This window comes from Oncorhynchus kisutch, linkage group LG20 (assembly GCF_002021735.2).
Source record: "Oncorhynchus kisutch isolate 150728-3 linkage group LG20, Okis_V2, whole genome shotgun sequence".
Classification (NCBI taxonomy): domain Eukaryota; kingdom Metazoa; phylum Chordata; class Actinopteri; order Salmoniformes; family Salmonidae; genus Oncorhynchus; species Oncorhynchus kisutch.
The window spans coordinates 38,866,466-38,893,997 of NC_034193.2; the positions used below are offsets into that span (position 1 = coordinate 38,866,466).

General features: G+C 42.6%; 1 protein-coding gene across 1 annotated transcript; it reads left to right on the forward strand.

Annotated features, from left to right (window-relative positions):
• On the forward strand, nt 1–27,479 carry LOC109865262 (presenilin-1-like). The gene is given in 13 exon segments (XM_031799114.1): nt 1–27; nt 9,812–9,985; nt 10,401–10,433; nt 10,435–10,608; nt 11,356–11,391; nt 11,618–11,685; nt 15,071–15,273; nt 15,687–15,777; nt 16,084–16,150; nt 21,892–21,895; nt 22,496–22,611; nt 26,508–26,554; nt 26,556–27,479. Coding segments are annotated over 13 exon segments (1,122 nt in total). The 3' UTR covers nt 26,638–27,479.
• The last annotated feature ends 53 nt before the right edge of the window (nt 27,480–27,532 follow it).

Sequence of the window (27,532 nt, forward strand, 5' to 3'; positions counted from 1 at the left end):
ATGGCTCACTTGGGATACGTCATCAGAGTCGGTACAGCCACCCGGCTTCTTCACGCATCGCGTCGACAGAAACAAACATCTATCTGGTAAGAAGATGGGCGGGGGTGTAAGCCTTATGATTAACGAGATGTGGTGTGATCATAACAACATACAGGAACTTAAGTCCTTTTGTTCACCTGACCTAGAATTCCTTATGCCGACCGCATTATCTACCAAGAGAATTCCCTTCGATCATAATCACAGTCGTGTATATCCCGCCCCAATCAGACACATCGACGGCCCTGAAAGAACTTCATTTGACTCTATCTAAACTGGAAACCACATATTCTGAGGCTGCATTTATTGTAGCTGGGGATTTAACAAGGCTAATCTGAAAACAAGGCTCCCTAAAAAAACTTCAGCATATTGAATGCGCGATCCAGGCTGGCAAAACCCTGGAACATTGTTATTCTAACTTCCATGACGCATATAAAGCCCTCCCCTGCCCTCCTTTCGGAGAATCTAACCACGACTCCATTTTGTTGCTCCCAGCCTATAGACAGAAACTAAAACAGGAAGCGCCCGTCCTCAGATCTGTTCAACGCTGGTCCGAAAAATCGGATTCCACGCTTCAAGATTGCTTCGATCACGTGGACTGGGATATGTTCCGCATAGCGTCAGACAATAACATTGATGAATACGTTGATTCGGTGAGCGAGTTTATTAGCAAGTACATCAGTGATGTTGTACCCACAGCGTCTATTAAAACATTCCCCAACCAGAAACCACTACTTCCGGCGCCGACAGAGATGGCCGCCTCACTTCACGTTCCTAGGAAACTATGTTTTTTTACGTGTTATTTCTTACATTAGTACCCCAGGTCATCCTAGGTTTCATTACATACAGTCGAGAAGAACTACTGAATATAAGATCAGCGTCAACTCACCATCAGTACGACCAAGAATATGTTTTTCGCAATGCGGATCCTGTGTTCTGCCTCTCAAACAGGACAACGGAATGGATCCCATGCAGCGACCCAAAAAAACGACTCCGAAAAAGAGGGAAACAAGGCGGTCTTCTGGTCAGACTCCGGAGACGGGCACATCGTGCACCACTCCCTAGCATTCTTCTCGCCAATGTCTAGTCTCTTGACAACAAGGTTGATGAAATCCGAGCAAGGGTAGCATTCCAGAGGGACATCAGAGACTGTAACGTTCTTTGCTTCACGGAAACATGGCTCACTGGAGAGACGCTATCGGAGGCGGTGCAGCCAGCGGGTTTCTCCACGCATCACGCCAACAGAAACAAACATCTTTCTGGTAAGAAGAGGGGCGGGGGCGTATGCCTTATGGCTAACGAGACATGGTGTGATGAAAGAAACATACAGGAACTCAAATCCTTCTGTTCACCTGATTTTAGAATTCCTCACAATCAAATGTAGACCGCATTATCTACCAAGAGAATTCTCTTCGATTATAATCACAGCCATATATATCCCCCCCCAAGCAGACACATCGATGGCTCTGAACGAACTTTATTTGACTCTTTGCAAACTGGAATCCATTTATCCGGAGGCTGCATTCATTGTAGCTGGGGATTTTAACAAGGCTAATCTGAAAACAAGACTCCCTAAATTTTATCAGCATATCGATTGCGCAACCAGGGGTGGAAAAACCTTGGATCATTGTTACTCTAACTTCCGCGACGCATATAAGGCCCTGCCCCGCCCTCCTTTCGGAAAAGCTGACCACGACTCCATTTTGTTGATCCCTGCCTACAGACAGAAACTAAAACAAGAGGCTCCCACGCTGAGGTCTGTCCAACGCTGGTCCGACCAAGCTGACTCCACACTCCAAGACTGCTTCCATCACGTGGACTGGGATATGTTTCGTATTGCGTCAGATAACAATATTGACGAATACGCTGATTCGGTGTGCGAGTTCATTAGAACGTGCGTTGAAGATGTCGTTCCCATAGCAACGATTAAAACATTCCCTAACCAGAAACCGTGGATTGATGGCAGCATTCGCGTGAAACTGAAAGCGCGAACTACTGCTTTTAATCAGGGCAAGGTGACTGGTAACATGACCGAATACAAACAGTGCAGCTATTCCCTCCGCAAGGCTATCAAACAAGCTAAGCGTCAGTACAGAGACAAAGTAGAATCTCAATTCAACGGCTCAGACACAAGAGGCATGTGGCAGGGTCTACAGTCAATCACGGACTACAAGAAGAAATCCAGCCCAGTCACGGACCAGGATGTCTTGCTCCCAGGCAGACTAAATAACTTTTTTGCCCGCTTTGAGGACTCTTTGCCCGCTTTGAGGACATGCGGACTCTCCTTCACTGCAGCCGAGGTGAGTAAGACATTTAAACGTGTTAACCCTCGCAAGGCTGCAGGCCCAGACGGCATCCCAAGCCGCGACCTCAGAGCATGCGCAGACCAGCTGGCCGGTGTGTTTACGGACATATTCAATCAATCCCTATACCAGTCTGCTGTTCCCACATGCTTCAAGAGGGCCACCATTGTCCCTGTTCCCAAGAAAGCTAAGGTAACTGAGCTAAACGACTACCGCCCCGTAGCCCTCACTTCCGTCATCATGAAGTGCTTTGAGAGACTAGTCAAGGACCATATCACCTCCACCCTACCTGACACCCTTGACCCACTCCAATTTGCTTACCGCCCAAATAGGTCCACAGACGATGCAATCTCAACCACACTGCACATTGCCCTAACCCATCTGGACAAGAGGAATACCTATGTAAGAATGCTGTTCATCGAATACAGCTCAGCATTTAACACCATAGTACCCTCCAAACTCGTCATCAAGCTCGAGACCCTGGGTCTCGACCCTGCCCTGTGCAACTGGGGCCCCTCAGGGTAGTGCTTAGTCCTCTCCTGTACTCCCTGTTCACCCACGACTGCGTGGCAACAACACAACTCCAACACCATCATTAAGTTTGCTGACAACACAGCAGTGGTAGGCCTGATCACCGACAACGATGAGATAGCCTATAGGGAAGAGGTCAGAGACCTGGCAGTGTGGTGCCAGGACAACATCCTCTCCCTAAATCTGAGCAAGACAAAGAAGCTGATCATGGACTACATTAAAAGGCAGGCCGAACAGGCCCACATTAACATCGACACGGCTGTAGTGGAGCAGGTCGAGAGTTTCAAGTTCCATGGTGTCCAGATTACCAACATACTATCAATGGTCCAAACAAACCAAGACAGTCGTGAAGAGGGCACAACCTTTTCCCCCTCAGGAGACTGAAAATATTTGGCATGGGTCCCCAGATCCTCAAAAAGTTATACAGCTGCACCATCGAGAGCATGGTTGCATCACCGCCTGGTATGGCAACTGCTCGGAATCTGACCATAAGGCGCTACAGTGGGTAGTGCGTACGACCCAGTACATCACTGGGGCCAATCATCTTACCATCCAGGACTTACAGTGGGGAGAACAAGTATTTGATACACTGCCGATTTTGCAGGTTTTCCTACTTACAAAGCATGTCGAGGTCTGTAATTTTTATCATAGGTACACTTCAACTGTGAGACGGAATCTAAAACAAAAATCCAGAAAATCACATTGTATGATTTTTAAGTAATTAATTTGCATTTTATTGCATGACATCATTATTTGATCACCTACCAACCAGTAAGAATTACGGCTCTCACAGACCTGTTAGTTTTTCTTTAAGAAGCCCACCTATTCTCCACTCATTACCTGTATTAACTGCACCTGTCCACACACTCAATCAAACAGACTCCAACCTCTCCACAATGGCGAAAGAGCTGTCTAAGGACATCAGGGATAAAATTGTAGACCTGCACAAGGCTGGGATGGGCTACAGGACAATAGGCAAGCAGCTTGGTGAGAAGGCAACGACTGTTGGCGCAATTATTAGAAAATGGAAGAAGTTCAAGATGATGCTCAATCACCCTCGGTCTGGGGCTCCATGCAAGATCTCACCTCGTGGGGCATCAATGATCATGAGGAAGGTGAGGGATCAGCCCAGAACTACACGGCAGGACCTGGTCAATGACCTGAAGAGAGCTGGGACCACAGTCTCAAAGAAAACCATTAGTAACACACTACGCCGTCATGGATTAAAATCCTGCAGCGCATGCAAGGTCCCCCTGCTCAAGCCAGCGCATGTCCAGGCCCGTCTGAAGTTTGCCAGTGACCATCTGGATGATCCAGAGGAGGAATGGGAGTTGGCCATGTGGTCTGATGAGACAAAAACAGAGCTTTTTGGTTTAAACTCCACTCGCCGTGTTTGGGGGAAGAAGAAGGATGAGTACAACCCCAAGAACACGATCCCAACCGTGAAGCATGGAGGTGGAAACATCATTCTTTGGGGATGCTTTTCTGCAAAGGGGACAGGACGACTGCACCGTATTGAGGGGAGGATGGATGGGGCCATGTATCGCGAGATCTTGGCCAACAACCTCCTTCCCTCAGTAAGAGCATTGAAGATGGGTCGTGGCTGGGTCTTCCAGCATGACAATGACCTGAAACACACAGACAGGGCAACTAAGGAGTGGCTCCGTAAGAAAAATCTCAAGGTCCTGGAGTGGCCTAGCCAGTCTCCAGACCTGAACCCAATAGAAAATCTTTGGAGGGAGCTGAAAGTCCGTATTGCCCAGCGACAGCCCCGAAACCTGAAGGATCTGGAGAAGGTCTGTATGGAGTAGTGGGCCAAAATCCCTGCTGCAGTGTGTGCAAACCTGGTCAAGAACTACAGGAAACGTATGATCTCTGTAATTGCAAACAAAGGTTTCTGTACCAAATATTAAGTTCTGCTTTTCTGATGTATCAAATAATTATGTCATGCAATAAAATGCTAATTAATTACTTAAAAATCATATAATGTGATTTTCTGGATTTCCAGACCTCTACAAGCGTTGTAAGTAGGAAAACCTGCAAAATTGGCAGTGTATCAAATACTTGTTCTCCCCACTGTATATACTAGGCGGTGTTAGAGGAAGGCCAAAATGTTTTCAAAGACTCCAGTCACCCAAGTCATAGACTGTTCTTCCTGCTCCTGCACGGCAAGCGGTACCGGAGCGCCAAGTCTAGGACCAAAAGGCTCCTTAACAGCTTCTACCCCCAAGCCATAAGACTGCTGAACAATTAATCAAATGGCCACCCGGACTAACTACATTGACGACCCCCCCTTTGTTTTTACACTGCTGCTACTCGCTGTTTATTATCTATGCATTGTCACTTTACCCCTACCTACATATACAAAATAACTCAACTAACCTGTACCCCCGCACGCTGAGTCAGTACCAGTTCCCCTTGTATATAGCCTCATTGTTTTTATTATGTTACTTTTTATTTCTATTTAAGTATTTTTACTTTAGTTTATTTAGAAACGATTTTCTTAACTATTTCTTGAACTGCATTGTTGGGTAAGGGTTTGTAAGTAAGCATTTCACAGTCAAGTCTACACCTGTTGTGACAAATAACATTTGATTTGTGTTGATGATTATTCCCTAGATCAGCTAAACTTCAGACTTCAACTGTATGTAGTTCTGTCCTTGAGCTGTTATTGTCTATTAATATTCTGTATTACGCAGAGGTGGAAAACGTACCCAATTGTCATACGTGAGTAAACGTAAAGATATCTTAATAGGCAAGAGTGTGCAAAGCGATATTGATTGTGTCACTGTCTGTCACCTTGATTACTACATTTAATTCGTAGGCTTGGTTGTAGCAACCTCGTGATGGGTATAGGGAAAATTTGAGTGTTTGGTATTTTATTAGCTGTGGTGGGAGAAGTATGCAGTTGTCATACTTGAGTAAAAGTTAAGATACATTAATAGAAAATTTCTCAAGTAAAAGTCAGTTACCAGTAAAATACTACTTGAGTAAAAGCCTTAAAGTATTTTGTTTTAAATATACTTCAGTATCAAAAGTAAAAGTATAAATGATTTCAAATTCCTTATATTAAGCAATCCAAACTGCACCATTTTCTTGTTTTTTTATTTATGGATAGCCAGGGGCACACTCCAAATGAAGCATTTGTGTTTAGTGATTCTGCAAGATCAGAGACCGTAGAGATGACCAGGGATGTTCTCTTGATAAGTGTGTGAATTGGAGTAAAAGGTACATTATTTTCTGTAGGAATGTAGTGAAGTAAAAGTAAAAAATGTCAAAGATGTAAAGTACAGATACTCCAAAAACGACTTAAGTAGTATTTTAAAGTATTTTTACTTAAGTACTTTACACCACTGTTTATTAGGATCCCCATTAGCTATTGCGAAAGCAGCTGCTACTCTTCCTGGTGTCAATTCAAAACACGAAACATGACATAATACCAGTGGTGTAAAGTACTTAAGTAAAAATACTTTAAAATACTACTTAATTTTGGGGTATCTGTACTTTACTATTAATATTTTTGACAACTTTTACTTTTGCTTCACTACATTCCTAATGAAAATTATGTACTTTTTACTCAATACATTTCCCCTGACAGCCAAAAGTACTCGTTACATTTTGAATGCTTAACAGGACAGAACATGGTCCAATTCATACACTTATCAAGAAGACATCCCTGGTCATCCCTACTGCCTCTGATCTGGCGGGCTCACGAAACACAAATTCTTTGTTGGTAAATTATGTCTGAGTTTTGGAGTGTGCCCCTGGCTATCCGTAAATGTAAAAAAAACAATTGTGCCTACTGGTTTGCTCAATATAGGTAATTAGAAATTATTCATACTTTTACTTTTGATATTTATGTACATTTTTTGTAATTACATTTACTTTTGATACAAAATAGTTTTAGACTTTTACTCAGGTAGTATTTTACTGGGTGACTCACTTTTCCTTGAGTAGTTTTCTATTAAGATATCTTTACGTTTACTCACGTATGACAATTGGGTACGTTTTCCACCACTGCGTAATACAGAATATTAATAGACAATAACAGCTCAAGGACAGAACTACATACAGTTGAAGTCTGAAGTTTACATACACTTAGGTTGGACACATTAAAACTTTTTTTTCAACCACTCCACAAATTTCATGTTAACGAACTATAGTTTTGGCAAGTCGGTTAGGGCAACTAGTTTGTGCATGACACAAGTAATTTTTCCAACAATTGTTTACAGACAGATTCTTTCACTTATAATTCACTGTATCACAATTCCAGTGGGTCAGAAGTTTACATACACTAAGTTGACTGTGCCTTTAAACAGCTTGGAAAATTCCAGAAAATGATGTCATGGCGTTAGAAGCTTCTGATAGGCTAAGTGACATAATTTGAGTCAATTGGAGGTGTACCTGTGAATGTATTTCATGGCCTACCTTCAAACTCAGTGCCTCTTTGCTTGAAATCATCGGAAAATCAAAAGAAATCAGCCAAGACCCCAGAAAAAAATGTAGACCTCCACAAGTCTGGTTCATCCTTGGGAGCAATTTCCAAATGCCTGAATGTGCCACGTTCATCTGTACAAACAATAATACGCAAGTATAATCACCATGGGACCATGCAGCCGTCATACCGCTCAGGAAGGAGACGCGTTCTGTCTCCTAGAGATGAACGTACTTTGGTGCGAAAAGTGAAAATCAATCCCAGAACAACAGCAAAGGACCCTGTGAAGATGATGGAGGAAACAGGTCCAAAAGTATCTATATCCACAGTAAAAGAAGTCCTATATCGACTTAACCTGAAAGGCCACTCAGCAAGGAAGATGCCACTGCTCAAAAACCGCCATAAAAAAGCCAGACTACAGTTTGCAACTGCACACTGGAGAAATGTCCTCTGGTCTGATGAAGCAAAAATATAACTATTTGGCCATAATGACCATCGTTGTGTTTGGAGGAAAAAGGGGGAGGCTTGCAAGCCAAAGAACACCATCCCAACCATGAAGCACGGGGGTGGCAGTATCATGTTGTGGGGGTGCTTTATTGCAGGAGGGACTGGTGCACTTCACAAAATAGAGGGCATCATGAGGAAAGAAAATTATGTGTATATATTGAAGCAACATCTCAACACATCAGTCAGGAAGTTAAAGCTTGGTCGCAAATGGGTCTTCCAAATGGACAATGACCCCAAGCATACTTCCAAAGTTGTAGCAAAATGGCTTAAGGACAACAAAGTCAAGGTATTGGAGTGGCCCTCACAAAGCCCTGACCTCAATCCCATAGAAAATTTGTGGGCAGAACTGAAAAAGTGTGCGAGCAAGGAGGCCTACAAACCTGACTCAGTTACACCAGCTCTGTCAGGAGGAATGGGCCAAAATTCACCCAACTTATTGCGGGAAGCTTGTGGAAGGCTACCCAAAATGTTTGACCCAAGTTTAAAAAAAATGTATAGGCAGTGCTAACAAGTACTAATTGAGTGTATGTAAACTTCTGACCCACTGGGAATGTGATGAAAGAAATAAAAGCTGAAATAAATTGTTCTCTCTACTATTATTCTGACATGTCACATTCTTAAAATAAAGTGGTGATCCTAACTGATCTAAGACAGGGAATTTTTACAAGGATTAAATGTCAGGAATTGTGAAAATCTGAGTTTAAATGTATTTGGCTAAGGTGTATGTAAACTTCCGACTTCAACTGTAAATAAAATAACGGCCTACATATCATTACATACAAACAAAATATCTAGGTCAAATAGGGTAGAGGCCTTGTGCTGTAAGGTGTTGCTTTATTATTATTTTTTAACCAGGTTTGCTGTTCATTTGGGCAATATGAGATGGAAGGGAGTTCCATGCAATAATGTCTCTATATAATACTGTACACTTTCTTGAATTTGTTCTGGATTTGGGGACTGTGAAAAGACCCCCGGTGGCATGTCTTGTGACTATGTAAACAATTCGAAATTTTCAGCACATTAATGTTTCTTATAAAAATAGGTGATGCATAGTATTTATATTAGCCCTGATTACAATGAAAAGCAAGATGTGCCGCTATGTTCTGGGCCAGCTGCAGCTTAACTAGGTCTTTCTTTGCAGCACTTGACCACATGACTGGACAATAATCAAGATAATCAACAAAACTAGATCCTGCAGGAGTTGCTTTTTTTAGTGTGGTGTCAAAGAAAGCAGAGCATCTCTTTACTATGGACAGACCACTCCCCATCTTTACAACCATTGAATCTATCCGTTTTGACCATGACAGTTTTCAATCCAAGGTAACACCACGTAATTAATTACCAGATTCAACTGAGGTCTAAAGTTTAGGGATTGATTTGTAGGGGGGTGTATCTTAATGCATTTTAATTCCAGGCTATAAGGCAATAAAACATTTGAAAGGGTGTGTAGAATTTATGTTGGCACTGTAAGATGAGGGGGTTGTGTTTGCTAATTTCATAAACATATTTTTAATGTATATTTTTATCAGCTGAGGACTTCCTTGTTGCCATTCAGCTTGTCGTCGGAGATAAGAGCAATTGCAGAAGCGCTTTCTTTCATCAAAGAACGGGCGCGGTTTCCTTGGGCTTGTTGATGTCAAATTGTGGATTAAGGAGGTACTTTGATACGTTTAAAAACGTACAGCTTTTTTCTTAGCTAGCTAGCTAACCGGCAAACTAACTTGCACTTCTCACAATTCTGTTCTAAATACCGGACTGTAGTGGCTAAATCAATCCATTCGGGCTAATCCTCCTTTTAGCTAGCAACAGTTCACGTTTGAGTATCCTGAAATGATGTATGCAGTTTTGGGCTACGTTTTTCGACATCAACATACTTGATAATCGAGTATGTCAAAAAAAAAACTGCGGGACTATAATGATTGAGCGTCAGTAAAGTTGCAGTTTCTCCGTTTTTTTTGTCAGTAACGTCGCAATGAATTTTGTCTTGACTCATTTGTAGAATTTTGCAGCTGTGCCCTCCTCTGCCGTCGCTAACATTCTATCCACGAGTACCTCGGACAGTGAAGGGGACACCTACAAAGAGAGGACAGCTCAGGTGGCATCCGAGATACCGTCTGTGCCATTTTACCAACAAGACCCCGACCAAACCCAGCCTGCAGACATGGAGCCCAGGGTAGGTGTCCTCTGCACTGTTGGGCAAGTGCCCTTTCCCACAGCGGGGACACCTTAGCCCCATTGAAATGATCCATCTCATTGGTTTTAGGATACAAGGAATCGCAATCTCCTCACCTCCTTTGCAAATGTATTGGAGGAGATGGTCCAAGGTCGCTCCCTGGACCCTCAACGCATTTTGAGAAGTCGGGGAGAGGATGCAAGGAGTTTAGCATGACTTGAGAAAGAGCCTTTGAATCAAGTGTCTGCAGCACTTAGATAGTGGTGATTGTGATGAAGATATTACTGTGGGTATCACAGCCACTACTTGCTATTTTCTATTGACTTCTTCATAGTGCAATAATAACGCTATTATTCACACCATGTACTGTTTCCATGTGATAAGCAATGCTAGAAAATGCTCCATTACCTTGCAGCGGCGCCTTATGGCCCCAGAGCCTGCAGCTGAACCCCCCCAGCCTGAACAGGAGTGCCACGGAGCAGGAGCACATAGACCTGGAAGAAGACGAGGAGCTCACTCTTAAGTACGGCGCCAAGCATGTCATCATGCTGTTTGTCCTCGTCACCCTTTGCATGGTGGTCGTAGCCACCATAAAGTCGGTCAGCTTCCACACTGAGAAGAACTGACAGTAGCTGTAAGTGTTTTTTTTCTCCTTCCGTTTAGCAGCCCACCTTGGGTTATGTTCATGAGGCATCAAACGGACAGAAGTGGGAATGGGCTGCTATCTGGATCTTTCCAATAAGAAATGCTCATTTTTGTGTTCCGTTTCAAATATTTTCTGTTGTGCCCTAATGAACACGACCCACCGTAATATGAGAGATGCTTCTTTGCGTGACAATATGAGATGAGCTGCTTCTATGCAGGACATTATGAGAAGAAGTGGTTCTTGCATATCTTTATGACAGATCCTTAAGGGATATTTTCCTGTGATTTGACACTGACATGCTTAGAATTTAGTAGACACTAATGTCTCTATTACTTGAATATTTGACTGTTTTTCCAAAACTTTAGTACAAGCTAAGTTCATATCTATCTTGCTGGAACTAAGGCTAAATTACGGGTGGCCAACCCTCCCTCAGGACATGGGGAGCTACGGGGTGTGCAGGCTTTTGCTCCAGCACTACTATAACAGCCTGAAACCTGGAACCTGATTTTGTAGAATAAGGTGTGTTCGAGTAGGGCTGGATAAAGGCTAGCTAGCTAGCTAGCTAGCTAGCAAAATCCTGCAGGAGGGTAGCTAGCTAGTAATCTGAGAAGGATGGTTGGCCACTCCTCCTGAGATAAAGATTAGGTGTAGATGATATTAGATTTAGAGTGAAGTTGCCCCTGATGCTGATCCAGGGTCAGTTCTGCATTTCCCCCACTAATAGTTAGTGGTCATGCTCTACAAGTACCGCTGCTACAAGGTGAGACAGACTTAGGGTATTCAGTGATGTTAAACATTCTGAATGTTGCAGATAGAAATAGAATGAATAGAGTGGACACGATTCCCTGGTATTCTATCTGACATGTAATCATATGTTTTACACTGTACATTTCTATCTAAACGTTCTGTAATGTTACATCCTGAACAGGCCCCAAACTTGTAGTGCTATATTCTAATGCTCTGTGTCATGGTTAATTTTGTCCTAGTTCATTCACGGATGGCTCATCCTGTCCTCGCTGATGCTGCTCTTCTGGTTCAGCTTCATGTACCTGGGGTGAGTGTCCCTACATTACAATTGTTTGTAGTCAGTCGTATGGTATCATGTTGCCTGACTGTTGTGGTTGTTTCAAGAAGAGAGCGGGACAGGAAGGCTGTCTCAAATAATATATAGGCTCTTTATATGGGCTTAGTTCGTGGCTCTGGTCAAAGGTAGTGCACTATATATAGGGAATAAGGATGTCACTTGTTCTAAGCCTTAAAGTAATTTCCACCACACTAGTGTATTAACTAACTTTGTTGGCTCAAATTTCTCCCCCCTCAGCTTTTCTTATTTAAAGAACTGTCTGACAGATCTGAAAGATCACCTTAGTCCCTGGGCCAGAGATTTAACTTAAATAGATCCCCACTGTCCTCACTTATAGTACCAGTCCAAAGTTTGGACACCTACTCGTTCCATGGTTTTTCTTTTTCTACATTGTAGAATAATAGTGAAGACATCAAAACTATGAAAGAACACATATGGAATCATGAAGTAACCAAAAAAGTGTTAAACAAATAAAAAATATATTTAATATTCTTCAAAGTAGCCACCTTTTGCCTTGACAGCTTTGCACACTCTTGGCATTCTCTCAACTAGCTTCATGAGGTAGTCACCTGGATTGTATTTCAATTAACAGGTGTGCCTTGTTAAAAGTTGTGGAATTTCTTTCCTCCTTAATGCATATGAGCCAATCAGTTGTGTTGTGACAAGGTAGGGGTGGTATACAGAAGATAGCCCTATTTGGTAAAAGACCAAGTCTATATTATGGCAAGAACAGAATGCTAATATATGCATATTATTAGTAGTACTGGATAGAAAACACTCTGAAGTTTCTAAAACTGTTTGAATGAAGTCTGTGAGTACAACAGAACTCATATGGCAGGTGAAAATCTGAGACAAATCCAACCAGGAAGTGGGAAATCTGAGGTTTGTAGTTTCATTTAAGTGATTGCCTAGCCAATATGCTATGTCTATGGGGCCAGATTGCACTTCCCAAGGTTTCCAGCAGATGTCAACAGTCTTTAGAACGTTGTTTTGAGGCTTCTATTGTGGAAGGGGGTCGAATAAGAGCTGTTTCAACAAGTGGACTAGGCTGTGGCCAATCAGTTGTTTACTGCGCGGGCGTGCCGTGCCTTTTTCCTCTAATGAATACGCTATTGTCCGGTTGGAATATTATTGAAGATTTATTATAAAAAGACCCTAAGGATTGATTGTAAACATCGTTTGACATGTTTCTACAAACTGTAATGGAACTCTTGACTTGTTCGTCTGGATTTGGCGCTCGGGCATTGTAAACTAAACGCGTGAACATAAATATGGACGTAATCGAACAAAACAAACATTTGTTGTGGGAGTCCTGGGAGTGTATTCCGACGAAGATCAGCAAAGGTAAGTGAAGATTTATAATGCTATTTATGACGTTTGTTGACTCCACAACTTGGCGGTTAACTGTATGGCTTGATTTTGTGGCTGAACACGGTTCTCAGATTATTGAATATTGTGCTTTTGCCGTAAAGCTTTTTTGAAATCTGACACAGCGGTTGCATTAAGAACAAGTTTATCTTTAATTCTATGTAAAACATGTATCTTTCATCAAAGTTTATGATGAGTATTTCTGTTATTTGATGTGTCTCTCTGCAATTTCTCCGGGTGTTTTGGAGGCATTTCTGAACAAGGTTTTTGGATATTAATATAAACTTGATCGAACAAAATATACATGTATTGTGTAACATTGAGTCCTGGGAGTGTCATCTGATGAAGATCGTCAAAGGTTAGTGAATAATTTGATCTATATTTCTGCTTTTTGTGACACCTCTTTGGTTAGAAAATGGCTGAATGCTTTCTGTGAGTTGCTGACCTAACATAATGGTATGTTCTGCTTTCACCGAAAAGCCTTTTTGAAATCGGACACTGGTTGGATTAACGAGAAGTGTATCTTTTAAAATGGTGTAAAATACTTGTATGGTTAAGGAATTTAAATTATGTTTTTGAGTTTGGCGCCCAGCAATTTCACTGGCTGTTGGCGAGGTGGGACCCTAGCGTCCCGAACGATCCCAGAGAGGTTTAGACATGAAGGTCCGTCAATCAGGAAAATTTCAAGAACTTTGAACGTTTCTTCAGGTGTAGTTTCAAAAACCATCAAGCGCTATGATGGAACTGGCTCTCATGAGGACCGCCACAAGAAAGGAAGACCCAGAGTTACCTCTGCTGCAGAGGATAAGTTCACTACAGTTACCACCATCAGAAATTTCAGTCCAAATAAATACTTCAGAGTTCAAGTAACAAACACATCTCAACATCAACTGTTCAGAGGAGACTGTGTGGTTCAGGCCTTCATTTCTGCAAAGAAACCACCACTAAAGGATACCAATAAGAAGAGATTTGCTTGGGCCAAGAAACACCAGCAATGGACATTAGACCGGTGGAAATCTGTACTTTGGATTGATGAGTCCAAATTTGATATGTTTTGTTCCTACTGCTGTGTCTTTGTGAGATGCAGAGTAGGTGAACGGATGATTTCTGCATGTGTGGTTCGCACTGTGAAGCATGGAGGAGGAAGGTGTGCTTTTCTGGTGACACTGTTAGTGATTTATTTAAAATTCAAGACTCACTTAACCAGCATGGCTACCACAGCATTCTGAAGTGATATGCCATCCCATCTGGTTTGTGCTTAGTGGGACTATCATTTGTTTTTCAACAGGACAATGACCCAACACACCTCCAGGCTGTGAAGGGTTATTTGACCAAGAAGAAGCGTGATGGAGTGCTGCATCAGATGACTTCGCCTCCACAATCACCTGACCTCAACCCAATTGAGATGGTTTGGGATGAGTTGGACCGCAGAGTGAAGGAAAAGCAGCCAACAAGTGCTCAGCATATGTGGGAACTCCTTTAAGACTGTTGGAAAAGCATTCCTCATGAAGCTGGTTGAGAGAATGCCAAGTGTGTGTGTGAAGGGTGGCTACTTAAACAAATCAAAATATATGTTTTAAACACTTTTTAATTTTTTTGATCACTACATGATTCAATGTGTTATTTCATAGTTTTTGATGTATTCACTATTATTCTACAATGTAGAAAATAGTACAAATGAAGAATTATCCTTGAATGATTAGGTTTGTCCAAACTTTTGACTAGTACTGTACATCAAAGGCAGCATTCTAATTCCGCAGTTCAAACTGAATGGGAGTATCTCAACAGTTTAATGTGAATTCCTCATCCTAACAGACAAGGCAGATGAAAGGAAGGATATTCATCGGTCCTCTAATCACTATGGATGAAGGATAGGAAAGGAAGCAACTAGGACCATTGAGATACATCCCTTGTCTGTAAAGCGGTTTGACGTTTAAATGCACTTTACCTAAAGTTTGATTTGACATTTCTTTCTCTTCCTATCCAGGGAGGTATTTAAAACCTACAACATGGCCATGAATTACCCCACAGTAGCCTGGAACTTTGAGGCAGTGGGAATGATCTGCATACACTGGAAGGGGCCCCTGCAGCTGCAGCAGGCCTACCTCATCGCCCTCTTGGCCCTGGTGTTCATCAAGTACCTGCCCGAGTGGTCCGCCTGGGTCATTCTGGGAGCCATCTCTGTCTACGGTGAGTAAGAGGGCTCAGAGTACATATTATTTTTGGTTTCTACTGTCTAGCATTGTCCGGAATACCATGAAAAAGGGGTAAAAATACAAATCCACCTTGCCTATCCCAGTGCAAGGTGAATCTACCTTCTTATTACGTATACCTATACCTATCTAATCCTTTTAGATCTTAGCCAAGATGGGTAGAGGCTACAGATTGTTTCTGGACGTGCCCTTTGATTTAATGGCATAGGTGTTAATGGTAGACCAGTTATCATGCTGCTGTACAGACCTTGACTATTAGCTGAGCACCACCTATCAAAAAGTGTGCAATTTCATCATGCATAGATGTTGCAATCATTCTTCCAGTAGTTCAGTACTTTTTGGCTCACTCAGAAATTCCTGTGTCATGCTGTTTTCCTTTGTTTTTTGCAGATTTGTTTGCAGTCTTGTGCCCCAAAGGTCCTCTAAGAATGCTTGTGGAGACAGCACAGGAGCGTAACGAGCCCACCTTCCCTGCACTCATGTAAGTACAAGGTTTTGTTCATTGGGGCACACCGTAGTAAAATGTTTTGCAACAGTGTATCTTGTTAAACAAGTTCATGGGTGTGTATTTACAGTAGCTATTACAGTGAAATAATACCATGCTATTGTTTGAGGGGAGTGCACAACAACAACAACTTATCACAGCAACTGGTTTGATACATTAACCTCTGAAGGTAAATAATGTACTTACATTCAGTAATCTTGCTCTGATTTATCATCCTGAGGGTCCCAGAGATGACATGTAGCATAGTTTTGTTTGATAAATTCATTTTATATTCAAATGCAGGAACTGGGTTCTAAAGTTTGAACCTCTGCTGTGTCTGCCCGCCAGCTGTATGAATAACATACAGCTGGTGGGTTTTAAGCTTTTTGGCAGGATAGAACAGCGGCCTCTGGTCTATGTATATTTGTAAACAACAGCTGGTGCGCGGAATATAAGGAAGTCTCGAGGATCTGCTCGCCTGAGGTAGAGTATCTTATGATAAACTGTAGACCACACTATTTACCAAGAGTTTTATATTCTATATTCTTTGTAGCTATTTATTTACCACCACAAACCGATGCTGGCACTAAGACTGCACTCAATGAGTTGTATACGGCCCTAAGCAAACCGGAAAACCCTCATTGAGGCGGCACTCCTAATCTAATCAAATCAAATGTATTTATATAGCCCTTCGTACATCAGCTGATATCTCAAAGTGCTGTACAGAAACCCAGCCTAAAACCCCAAACAGCAAGCAATGCAGGTGTAGAAGCACGGTGGCTAGGAAAAACTCCCTAGAAAGGCCAAAACCTAGGAAGAAACCTAGAGAGGAACCAGGCTATGTGGGGTGGCCAGTCCTCTTCTGGCTGTGCCGGGTGGAGATTATAACAGAACATGGCCAAGATGTTCAAATGTTCATAAATGACCAGCATGGTCGAATAATAATAATAAGGCAGAACAGTTGAAACTGGAGCAGCAGCACAGTCAGGTGGAAGTTGAAACTGGAGCAGCAGCATGGCCAGGTGGACTGGGGACAGCAAGGAGTCATCATGTCAGGTAGTCCTGGGGCATGGTCCTAGGGCTCAGGTCAGTTGAAACTGGAACAGCAGCACAGTCAGGTGGACTGGGGACAGCAAGGAGTCATCATGTCAGGTAGTCCTGGGGCACGGTCCTAGGGCTCAGGTCCTCAGAGAGAGAGAAAGAAAGAGAATTAGAGAGAGCATATGTGGGGTGGCCAGTCCTCTTCTGGCTGTGCCGGGTGGAGATTATAACAGAACATGGCCAAGATGTTCAAATGTTCATAAATGACCAGCATGGTCGAATAATAATAATAAGGCAGAACAGTTGAAACTGGAGCAGCAGCACAGTCAGGTGGAAGTTGAAACTGGAGCAGCAGCATGGCCAGGTGGACTGGGGACAGCAAGGAGTCATCATGTCAGGTAGTCCTGGGGCATGGTCCTAGGGCTCAGGTCAGTTGAAACTGGAACAGCAGCACAGTCAGGTGGACTGGGGACAGCAAGGAGTCATCATGTCAGGTAGTCCTGGGGCACGGTCCTAGGGCTCAGGTCCTCAGAGAGAGAGAAAGAAAGAGAATTAGAGAGAGCATATGTGGGGTGGCCAGTCCTCTTCTGGCTGTGCCGGGTGGAGATTATAACAGAACATGGCCAAGATGTTCAAATGTTCATAAATGACCAGCATGGTCGAATAATAGTAAGGCAGAACAGTTGAAACTGGAGCAGCAGCACAGTCAGGTGGAATGTTGACAGCAAGGAGTCATCATGTAAGGTAGTCCTGGGGCACGGTCCTAGGGCTCAGGTCAGTGGCCAGGGACATTATTGCAGGGAAACTTAAATCCGTTTTACCTCATTTCTATCAGCATGTTAAATGTGCAACCAGAGGGGAAAAACAACTCGAGGCCACCTTTACTCCACAAACAGAGATGCGTACAAAGCTCTCCCTCGCCCTCCATTTGGCAAATCTGACCACAATTCTGTCTTCCTGATTCCTGCTTACAAGCTAAAACTAAAGCAGGAAGCACCAGTGACTCCGTCAATAAAAAAGTGGTCAGATGACACAGATGCTTAGCTACAGGACTGTTTTGCTAGCACAGACTGGAATATGTTCCGGGTTTCTTCCGATGGCATTGAGCAGTACACCACATGAGCCACTGGCTTCATCAATAAGTGCATTGATGACATCGTCTCCATAGTGACCGTATGTACGTACCACAAGCCATGAATTACAGATCACATCCACACTGAGCTAAAGGGTAGAACTGCCGCTTTCAAGGAGTGGGACTCTAACCAGGACGTTTATAAGAAATTCTGTGATGTCCTCTGACGAACCATCAAACAGGTAAAGCGTTAATACAGGACTAAGATTGAATCGTACTACACCGGCTCTGACGCCTGTCAGATGTGGCAGGGCTTGCAAACTATTAGACTACACACAGCCATGAGCCTACTAGAAGTGCTAAACTACTTCTATGCTCGCTTCGAGGTTAGCAACACTGAAGCATGCATGACAGCATCAGCTGTTCCATACGACTGTGTGATCGCGCTCTCCGTAGCCGATGTGAGTAAGACCTTTAAACAGGTCAACATTCACCGCATGGATTACAAGGACGTGTACTCCGAGCATGCGCTGACCAACTGGCCAGTGTCTTCACTGGCATTTTCAACCTCTCCCTGTCTGAATAAGGGTAGGTAACAACACATCCGCCATGCTGATCCTTAACACAGGGGCCCCTCAGGGTTGCGTGCTCAGTCCCCTCCTGTATTCCCTTTTCACCCATAACTGCATGGCCAGGCACGACTCCAATACCATCAAGTTTGCCGATGACAACAGTGGTCACAACAGTGACCACGATGAGAGAGCCTATAGGGAGGAGGTCAGAGACCTGGCCGTCTGGGGCCAGGACAACAACCTCTCCCTCAACATGATCAAGACAAAGGAGATGATTGTGGCCTACAGGAAAAGGAGGACCGAGCACGCCCCCGTTCTCATCGACGGGGCTGTAGTGGAGCAGGTTGAGAGCCTTAAGTTCTTTGGTGTCCACATCACCAACAAACTATCATGGTCCGAACACACCAAGACAGTAGTGAAGAGGGCACGACAAAGCCTATTTCCCCTCAGGAGCCTGAAAAGCTTCGGCATGGGTCCTCAGATCTTTAATACAGTTCTACAGCTGCACCATCGAGAGCATCCTGACTGGTTGCATCACTGCCTGGTATGGCAAATGCTCAGCCTCTGACCGCAAGACACTACAGAAGGTAGTGCGTATGGCCCAGCACATCACTGGAGCCAAGCTTCCTGCCATCGAGGACCTCATTACCAGGCGGTGTCAGAGGACGGCCACCCTGGTCATAGACTGTTCACTCTGCTCCCGCACGGCAGATGGTACCGGAGTGCCAATTCTACGTCTAAACAGCTTCTACCCCCAAACCATAAGACTCCTGAATAGTTAATCAAATGGGTACACAGACTATTTGCATTGTACCCTCCCCACCCCGTATTTTATGCTGCTGCTGCTACTGTTTATTATTTATGCATAGTCACTTTAACTCTACCTACATGTACATACAGTGGGGCAAAAAAGTATTTAGTCAGCCACCAATTGCGCAAGTTCTCCCACTTAAAAATATGAGAGAGGCCTGTAATTTTCATCATAGGTACACTTCAACTATGACAGACAAAATGAGGGGAAAAAATCCAGAAAATCACATTCTAGGATTTTTAATGAATTTATTTGCAAATTATGGTGGAAAATAAACTTTTGTTATTGACCAAATACTTATCTCAATACTTTATACCCTTTGTTGGCAATGACAGAGGTCAAATGTTTTCTGTAAGTCTTCACAAGGTTTTCACACACTGTTGCTGATATTTTGGCCCATTCCTCCATGCAGATCTCCTCTAGAGCAGTGATGTTTTGGGGCTGTTGCTGGGCAACACGGACTTTCAACTCCCTCCAAAGAGTTTCTATGGGGTTGAGATCTGGAGACTGGCTAGGCCACTCCAGGACCTTGAAATGCTTCTTACGAAGCCACTCCTTCGTTGCCCGGACGGTGTATTTGGGATCATTGTCATGCTGAAAGACCCAGCCACGTTTCATCTTCAATGCCCTTGCTGATGGAAGGAGGTTTTCACTCAATCTCACGATACATGGCCCCATTCATTCTTTCCTTTATCAGTCGTCTTGGTCCATTTGCAGAAAAACAGCCCCGAAAAGCATGATGTTTCCACCCCCATGCTTCAGTAGATCTGGTGTTCTTTGGATGCAACTCAGCATTCTTTGTCCTCCAAACACGACGAGTTGAGTTTTTACCAAAAAGTTATATTTTGGTTTCATCTGACCATATGACATTCTCCCGATCTTCTTCTGGATCATCCAAATGCTCTCTAGCAAACTTCAGACGGGCCTGGACATGTACTGGCTTAAGCAGGGAGACACGTCTGGCACTGCAGGATTTGAGTCCCTGGCGGCGTAGTGTGTTAATGATGGTAGGCTTTGTTACTTTGGTTCCAGCTCTCTGCAGGTCATTCACTAGGTCCCCCCGTGTGGTTCTGGGATTTTTGCTCACAGTTCTTGTGATAATTTTGACCCCACGGGGTGAGATCTTACATGGAGCCCCAGATCAAGGGAGATTATCAGTGGTCTTGTATGTCTTCCATTTCCTAATAATTGCTCCCACAGTTGATTTCTTCAAACCAAGCTGCTTACCTATTGCAGATTCAGTCTTCCCAGCCTGGTGCAGGTCTACAATTTTGTTTCTGGTGTCCTTTGACAGCTCTTTGGTTTTGGCCATAGTGGAGTTTGGAGTGTGACTGTTTGAGGCTGTGGACAGGTGTCTTTTATACTGATAACAAGTTCAAACAGGTGCCATCAATACAGGTAACGAGGGGAGGACAGAGGAGCCTCTTAAAGAAGTTGTTACAGGTCTGTGAGAGCCAGAAATCTTGCTTGTTTGTAGGTGATCAAATACTTATTTTCCACCATCATTTGCAAATAAATTCATAAAAAATCCTACAATGTGATTTTCTGGATTTTTTTTCTCCTAATTTTGTCTGTCAAAGTTGAAGTGTACCTATGATGAAAATTACAGGCCTCATCTTTTTAAGTGGGAGAACTTGCACAATTGGTGGCTGACTAAATACTTTTTTGCCCCACTGTATTACCTCGACTACCCTGTGTCCCCGCACATTGACTCTGTACCGGTATCCCCTGTATAAAGCCTCACTCCTGTTATTTTACTGCTGCGCTCAAATGATTTGTTATTTGTTATTTTTCTTAATGAATATGATGTCAGTTCAGTTGTCATCTGAGATATTCTCATCAATGATAAGATGACATAACTCTGATGTGTAGACTTTCCACTGTAGAGTTTATCGGATTCACATGGAATTGTTGTTCAATTTAAATGTTTGAATATGAAATTATTCGTGATGGGATGAAATGTGATTTTAGCTTCTAAAATGTGAGATTTGGATTTTCATAAGATAGGGCTCTGCTCAATCAGTGGCCCGCCCCTGTGAAGGGACATAGGCTACAAAACTTTTCAAACACACCCTCTCCCTTCCTATATAAGCCCTTGACGACAATATAACCTCCTGTTCCGAGGATGTAGGACGACCGTCCGATGTCAGAATGGTTCAGATAATAACTACAGAATGAAGCCAACATCAGCAGGAGCTTTGGTTGCGAATGGTATGAACTTTGAACTCCTATTCACTACAGAAGTGATACCTCCTAGCCGTTGAGTTAGCAACCGCAGCTGCAAACGCAGGTTAGGAAGGAACAGACAGAGTATCCCATCTACCACACAGCGACGTTACTACAACGTATTCAATTTACCAGCAGAGACATTCTTCAAAGGACACGGGACTCGGTTCGGCAACACGGCCTTCCATCTACCACCAACCTACCGAAGCGCAGCTCAGAGTAAATATTTATTGCATTTTCCTTTTCCAAATGGGCGGTAATTTAGACTGCATAAGATAGTGTATTTAAGATAGCACAGCTTCGGCCTTTGTTCCTCAGTCTTCCCGCTCCACTCAAACCCAGCCCCTTTTCTTTTGTGTAACAAGCTGTCATATCTGTTCCGCTGCTAGGGACGTAATCCTTTATGACGTAATTTGTAATCAAGTTATGATTTAATTATGTGTGTGTGTGTGTAATTCTGTTGGATTAGTTAGGTATTTTGTATTGCTGATTCAACTTGTTAGCCCGGGTTCGTGCAGATAACTAAGAATTTACAACTTTCAGATGAGACTGAATTAAGATGACGATTAATATTGACTGCATTTGATGTCAAATATTACTTGCTCTAAGAGTTTATTTGTAAGATAACAGCTCTATAAATATTATTTCGTGGTGCCCGACTCTCGTGATTAGCTCAATCAGGTAATATTAATTACGGAGAAATTATTTTATAGAATAGCATGTCATCACTTAATCCGGCATAGCCAAAGACACGACAAGTGTAAGCAATGTTGGTGAACATTACACCAAGCCTATCAAAATGTAGCCATTTGGCATTTCTAGCCTATCCTTTCAGATCTCCAAATATGCATAGGGGGTAGGGTTCTGGGGGTTGATTGGGGAGTGGACAAACATCTCCCATAGCATTTTATTATAATTTTTTGTAATAAATGTGGTTTCTTGTGGTGTGAAACTAATCTAAATGGACATGCTGTGGTGTTGTATAATCTGCAGGAGAAGTCAAGCTGGGACTGGGGGACTTCATCTTCTACAGTGTGCTGGTGGGGAAGGCTGCCGCCACTGGAGGAGACTGGAACACCACGCTGGTCTGCTTCGTGTCCATTCTCATAGTGAGTGTTACAGCCAGACCTAGGGCTGTTCCGGTGGCTGTATTACTGCCAATACCGGCAGTCATGAGTCATGACCACAGCAAAATTCCACATGACCATTGAGTAATCTCCTTTTATTTATTTTATTTTACCTTGATTTAACTAGGCAAGTCAGTTAACCTCTAGCGACAAGCAATCCTGTATCCGGGAGCGTAATCATAGCCTCAAGCACATCAAATCAAATTGTATTTGTCACATACACATGGTTAGCAGATGTTAATGCGAGTGTAGCGAAATGCTTGTGCTTCTAGTTCCGACAACGCAGTAATAACCAACAAGTAATCTAACTAACAATTCCAAAACTACTGTCTTATACACAGTGTAAGGGGATAAAGAATATGTACATAAGGATATATGAATGAGTGATGGTACAGAGCAGCATAGGCAAGATACAGTAGATGATATCGAGTACAGTATATACATATGAGATGAGTATGTAAACAAAGTGGCATAGTTAAAGTGGCTAGTGATACATGTATTACATAAGGATGCAGTCGATGATATAGAGTACAGTGTATACGTATGCATATGAGATGAATAATGTAGGGTAAGTAACATTATATAAGGTAGCATTGTTTAAAGTGGCTAGTGATATATTTTCATTTCCCATCAATTCCCATTATTAAAGTGGCTGGAGTTGAGTCAGTGTCAGTGTCATTGTCAGTGTGTTGGCAGCAGCCACTCAATGTTAGTGGTGGCTGTTTAACAGTCTGATGGCCTTGAGATAGAAGCTGTTTTTCAGTCTCTCGGTCCCAGCTTTGATGCACCTGTACTGACCTCGCCTTCTGGATGATAGCGGGGTGAACAGGCAGTGGCTCGGGTGGTTGATGTCCTTGATGATCTTTATGGCCTTCCTGTAACATCGGGTGGTGTAGGTGTCCTGGAGGGCAGGTAGTTTGCCCCCGGTGATGCGTTGTGCAGATCTCACTATCCTCTGGAGAGCCTTACGGTTGAGGGCGGAGCAGTTGCCGTACCAGGCGGTGATACAGCCCGCCAGGATGCTCTCGATTGTGCATCTGTAGAAGTTTGAGTGCTTTTGGTGACAAGCCGAATTTCTTCAGCCTCCTGAGGTTGAAGAGGCGCTGCTGCGCCTTCTTCACGATGCTGTCTGTGTGAGTGGACCAATTCAGTTTGTCTGTGATGTGTATGCCGAGGAACTTAAAACTTGCTACCCTCTCCACTACTGTTCCATCGATGTGGATAGGGGGGTGTTCCCTCTGCTGTTTCCTGAAGTCCATAATCATCTCCTTAGTTTTGTTGACGTTGAGTGTGAGGTCATTTTCCTGACACCACACTCCGAGGGCCCTCACCACCTCCCTGTAGGCCGTCTCGTCGTTGTTGGTAATCAAGCCTACCACATTACCATAACGCATTACCATAATGCGTTATGGTATTACCATTACCATAACGCAACGTTTCCTATTCATGAAAATCGCAAATGTAATGAAATAAATATATTCAAACACAAGCTTAGCCTTTTGTTAACAACACTGTCATCTCAGATTTTCAAAATATGCGGTACAGCCAACGCTAGACAAGCATTTGTGTAGGTTTAGCATGGCATAATGCTATGCTAGGCTCTGCTGGCAGCAGGCAACATTTTCACAAAAATAAGAAAAGCAACCAAATTAAATAATTTACCTTTGAAGAACTTCAGATGCTTTCACTCAGTAGACCCCCAGTTAGATAGCAAATGTTCCTTTTTTCCAAAAATAATATTTTTGTAGGCGAAAAACGTCACGTTTGTTCATCCTGCTTGGCTGAGAAATCGACAGAAAAATACTTCAACTATAACGCATTAGTATAACGCAATGTTTCCTATTCATGAAAATCGCAAATGAAATAAATATATTGAAACACAAGCTTAGCCTTTTGTTAACACTGTCATCTCAGATTTTCAAAATATGCTTTTCAACCAAAGCTACACAAGCATTTGTGTAAGAGTATTGATAGCCTAGTATAGCATTAAGCCTAGCATTCAGCAGGCAACATTTTCACAAAAACAAGAAAAGCATTCAAATAAAATAATTTACCTTTGAAGAACTTCAGATGTTTTCAATGAGGAGACTCTCCGTTTAGATAGCAAATGTTCATTTTTTTCCAAAAAGATTATTTGTGTAGGAGAAATCGCTCCGTTTTGTTCATCACTTTTGGCTAAGAAAAAAAAACTAAAATTCATTCACTACAACGCCAAACTTTTTTCCAAATTAACTCCATAATATCGACAAACGTTGTTTAAAATCATCCTCAAGGTGTTTTTCACATATCTATTCAATGATAAATCCTTCGTGGCAGTTGGGTTTCTCCTCCAGTAGCAAATGGAAAAGTACTGCACCTGGAGATTACGCAATAATTGCAACGGAGGACACCAAGCGACCACCTGGGAAATGTAGTCTCTTAGGGTCAATCTTCCAATGATATGCCTACAAATACGTCACAATGCTGCAGACACCTTGGGGAAAACGTGGAAAAGGTAAGCTGACTCCTAGCTCCTCCACAGCCATATAAGGAGTCATTGCCATGAGGCGGTTTTAAAAAATGCAGCACTTCCTGATTGTATTTTTATCTGTTTTTTTTTCTGTAACATCAGTTCTGTGGCACTCAGACAATATCTTTGCAGTTTTGGAAACGTCAGTGTCTTCTTTCCAAAGCTGTCAATTATATGCATAGTCGAGCATCTTTTCGTGACAAAATATCTTGTTTAAAACGGGAACGTTTTTCATCCAAAAATTAAAAGAGCGCCCCCTATATCGAAGATGTTAAGAACAAATTATTATTTTCAATGACAGCCTAGGAACAGTGGGTTAACTGCCTGTTCAGGGGCAGAACGACAGATTTGTACCATGTCAGCTCGGGGGTTTGAACTTGCAACCTTCCGGTTACTAGTCCAACGCTCTAACCACTAGGCTACCCTGCCGCCCCGGCATGCATTGGTGGTATTCAACTCGTTAATGAACATCAGGTTGCTAATGGCCTGATACTCTGGGCTCTATTGTCCCTCTAACCACTCTGACATTAATGCAAAATCACACTTATCATCACAACAGTATTGAGATTTTAAAACTCACCTCACTGTGAAGTTCAAAAAACTTGTCATTGTGGATGTTGTTTCAAAGTGGACAGCGCTTTCTAAGGTGACGATTAATTCAAAACACCCATAAGCATATTAGTTTATGCATAGGCCTATATATGAGCCCCGAAAAATTATTGTGCTGTTATACAATACATAGCCTACCGCATATTATGCACGACAGAAAAACATTTCATTTTTAATGAAATAATTGGTAACCTGTAATCTGCAATTCTAGTAATCGCCTTTGAATGTGTACCGTATTATTATGCATACTGGATGAACTGGTTACCTTATTCTACGCTCTAAACGTTCTATCCATGAGTCTGGAAGTGAACGTATAGGTCTAGGTGATGTTGGTTCATTGATTGTGCAGGGTGGTTTACAGTTAGCCTACAATTATAGTGAATAACTTAGTTTTTTCCTATTGTATTTATGTATGATTAACTGTTCAGTTACAAGTCTGAACTAATGTTTGAGTTTATTTTATTTTTACAGGGACAGTGCACATGAATCAACATTTCAGTAAAAGTGCCGGTTTTAGCCAGCCGGCTAATTTTCAACCGCAGTCCCTGGGCAGGTTATTTAAAAACATGTTCATGGTAAGCAGACCCATGGTAAATTAGAAAGGCAGTTTCTGCAGAAACTTTGGAATGGGTGTTGATTGCTAGCCTATTTAGTGTGGTGGCTAAGCTGAAATTGCCCTAAGAACTGTGTTTAAGCACCAAATGTGGCCCATTTTGTGGATTTGAAATGTTCTTTTAATGACCCCTTCTGTGTCTCACAGGGACTCTGCCTCACTCTTCTGCTGCTGGCCATATACAAGAAGGGGATTGGGGGGGGTCTTCTACTTCTCTACAGATAACCTGGTCCGCCCCTTTATGGACAACCTCGCTGCCCATCAGTTCTACATCTGACTTCCCCTCTGGGGGTCAATAGAATGCACAACCCCCCCCACGCCTGTAATGTTTTACACCAATGGTAGTCTAAGCAAAGATTTGATTGGGGGGGGGGGCGCTATAATGCCTTTTAATCAAATTTTGTATATTTTGCTAACAGGTCACCACAAATGAGGGTATAATGCATCAAGGATTGTTTCATGGGGTCTTCAACGTGGCAGGTGTATCTGTCTGTGATTTTCCAGATATAGGATGGTGTCAATTTGTTTCTTCTCATTTGATAGGTCAATTTTGATAAGATGCAGGTCAGAAAAACAGGACATTGTGAATGATCAGGAGAAATCACATTTGTATTACGCACTATAGATCATTTTGAATTAGGCATTTATGTCCCACTCAACCAACTTTGGGTTATTTTGAGGATAACTTGGCACTTCAATAGTTCAAGTGAAGTGGTAACTTGAACAGTCAAGACATGCTGCAGTGATCAATTCAGGTCAAATCTCTTCTCAAGGCTACTGGTTTTTAAAGGGGCAGTGCAGTCCAAAACTTGATTTAATTATATTTTCCCACCAAGGTCAAAATAACTCTGAAATTGGGAAAATTATAATTCCCTTTTAGTATGAGGTTCCATTTTTTTACTCCTGGAATTTGCCTGTTCAGGTGGGATGTCGTTTTTGGCCCCCACAGCATGACATCACAATCCGATCGGATTATTCTGACCAATAACCCGTTCACAAAAATGGTTAGCTCCTACAGACAGTGAATCTGTCTGTCTGGGGCTTGCTATATAAAGCAGGCATCGAGGTCAGAGTGTATTTGGTGTTATTTTCATGAAATAAAGTTGTTTTTTACACTGATTTTAATGTCTTGAAAGCAGAGTCTATTTTATGTCTTCACTTCTAACCCCCAT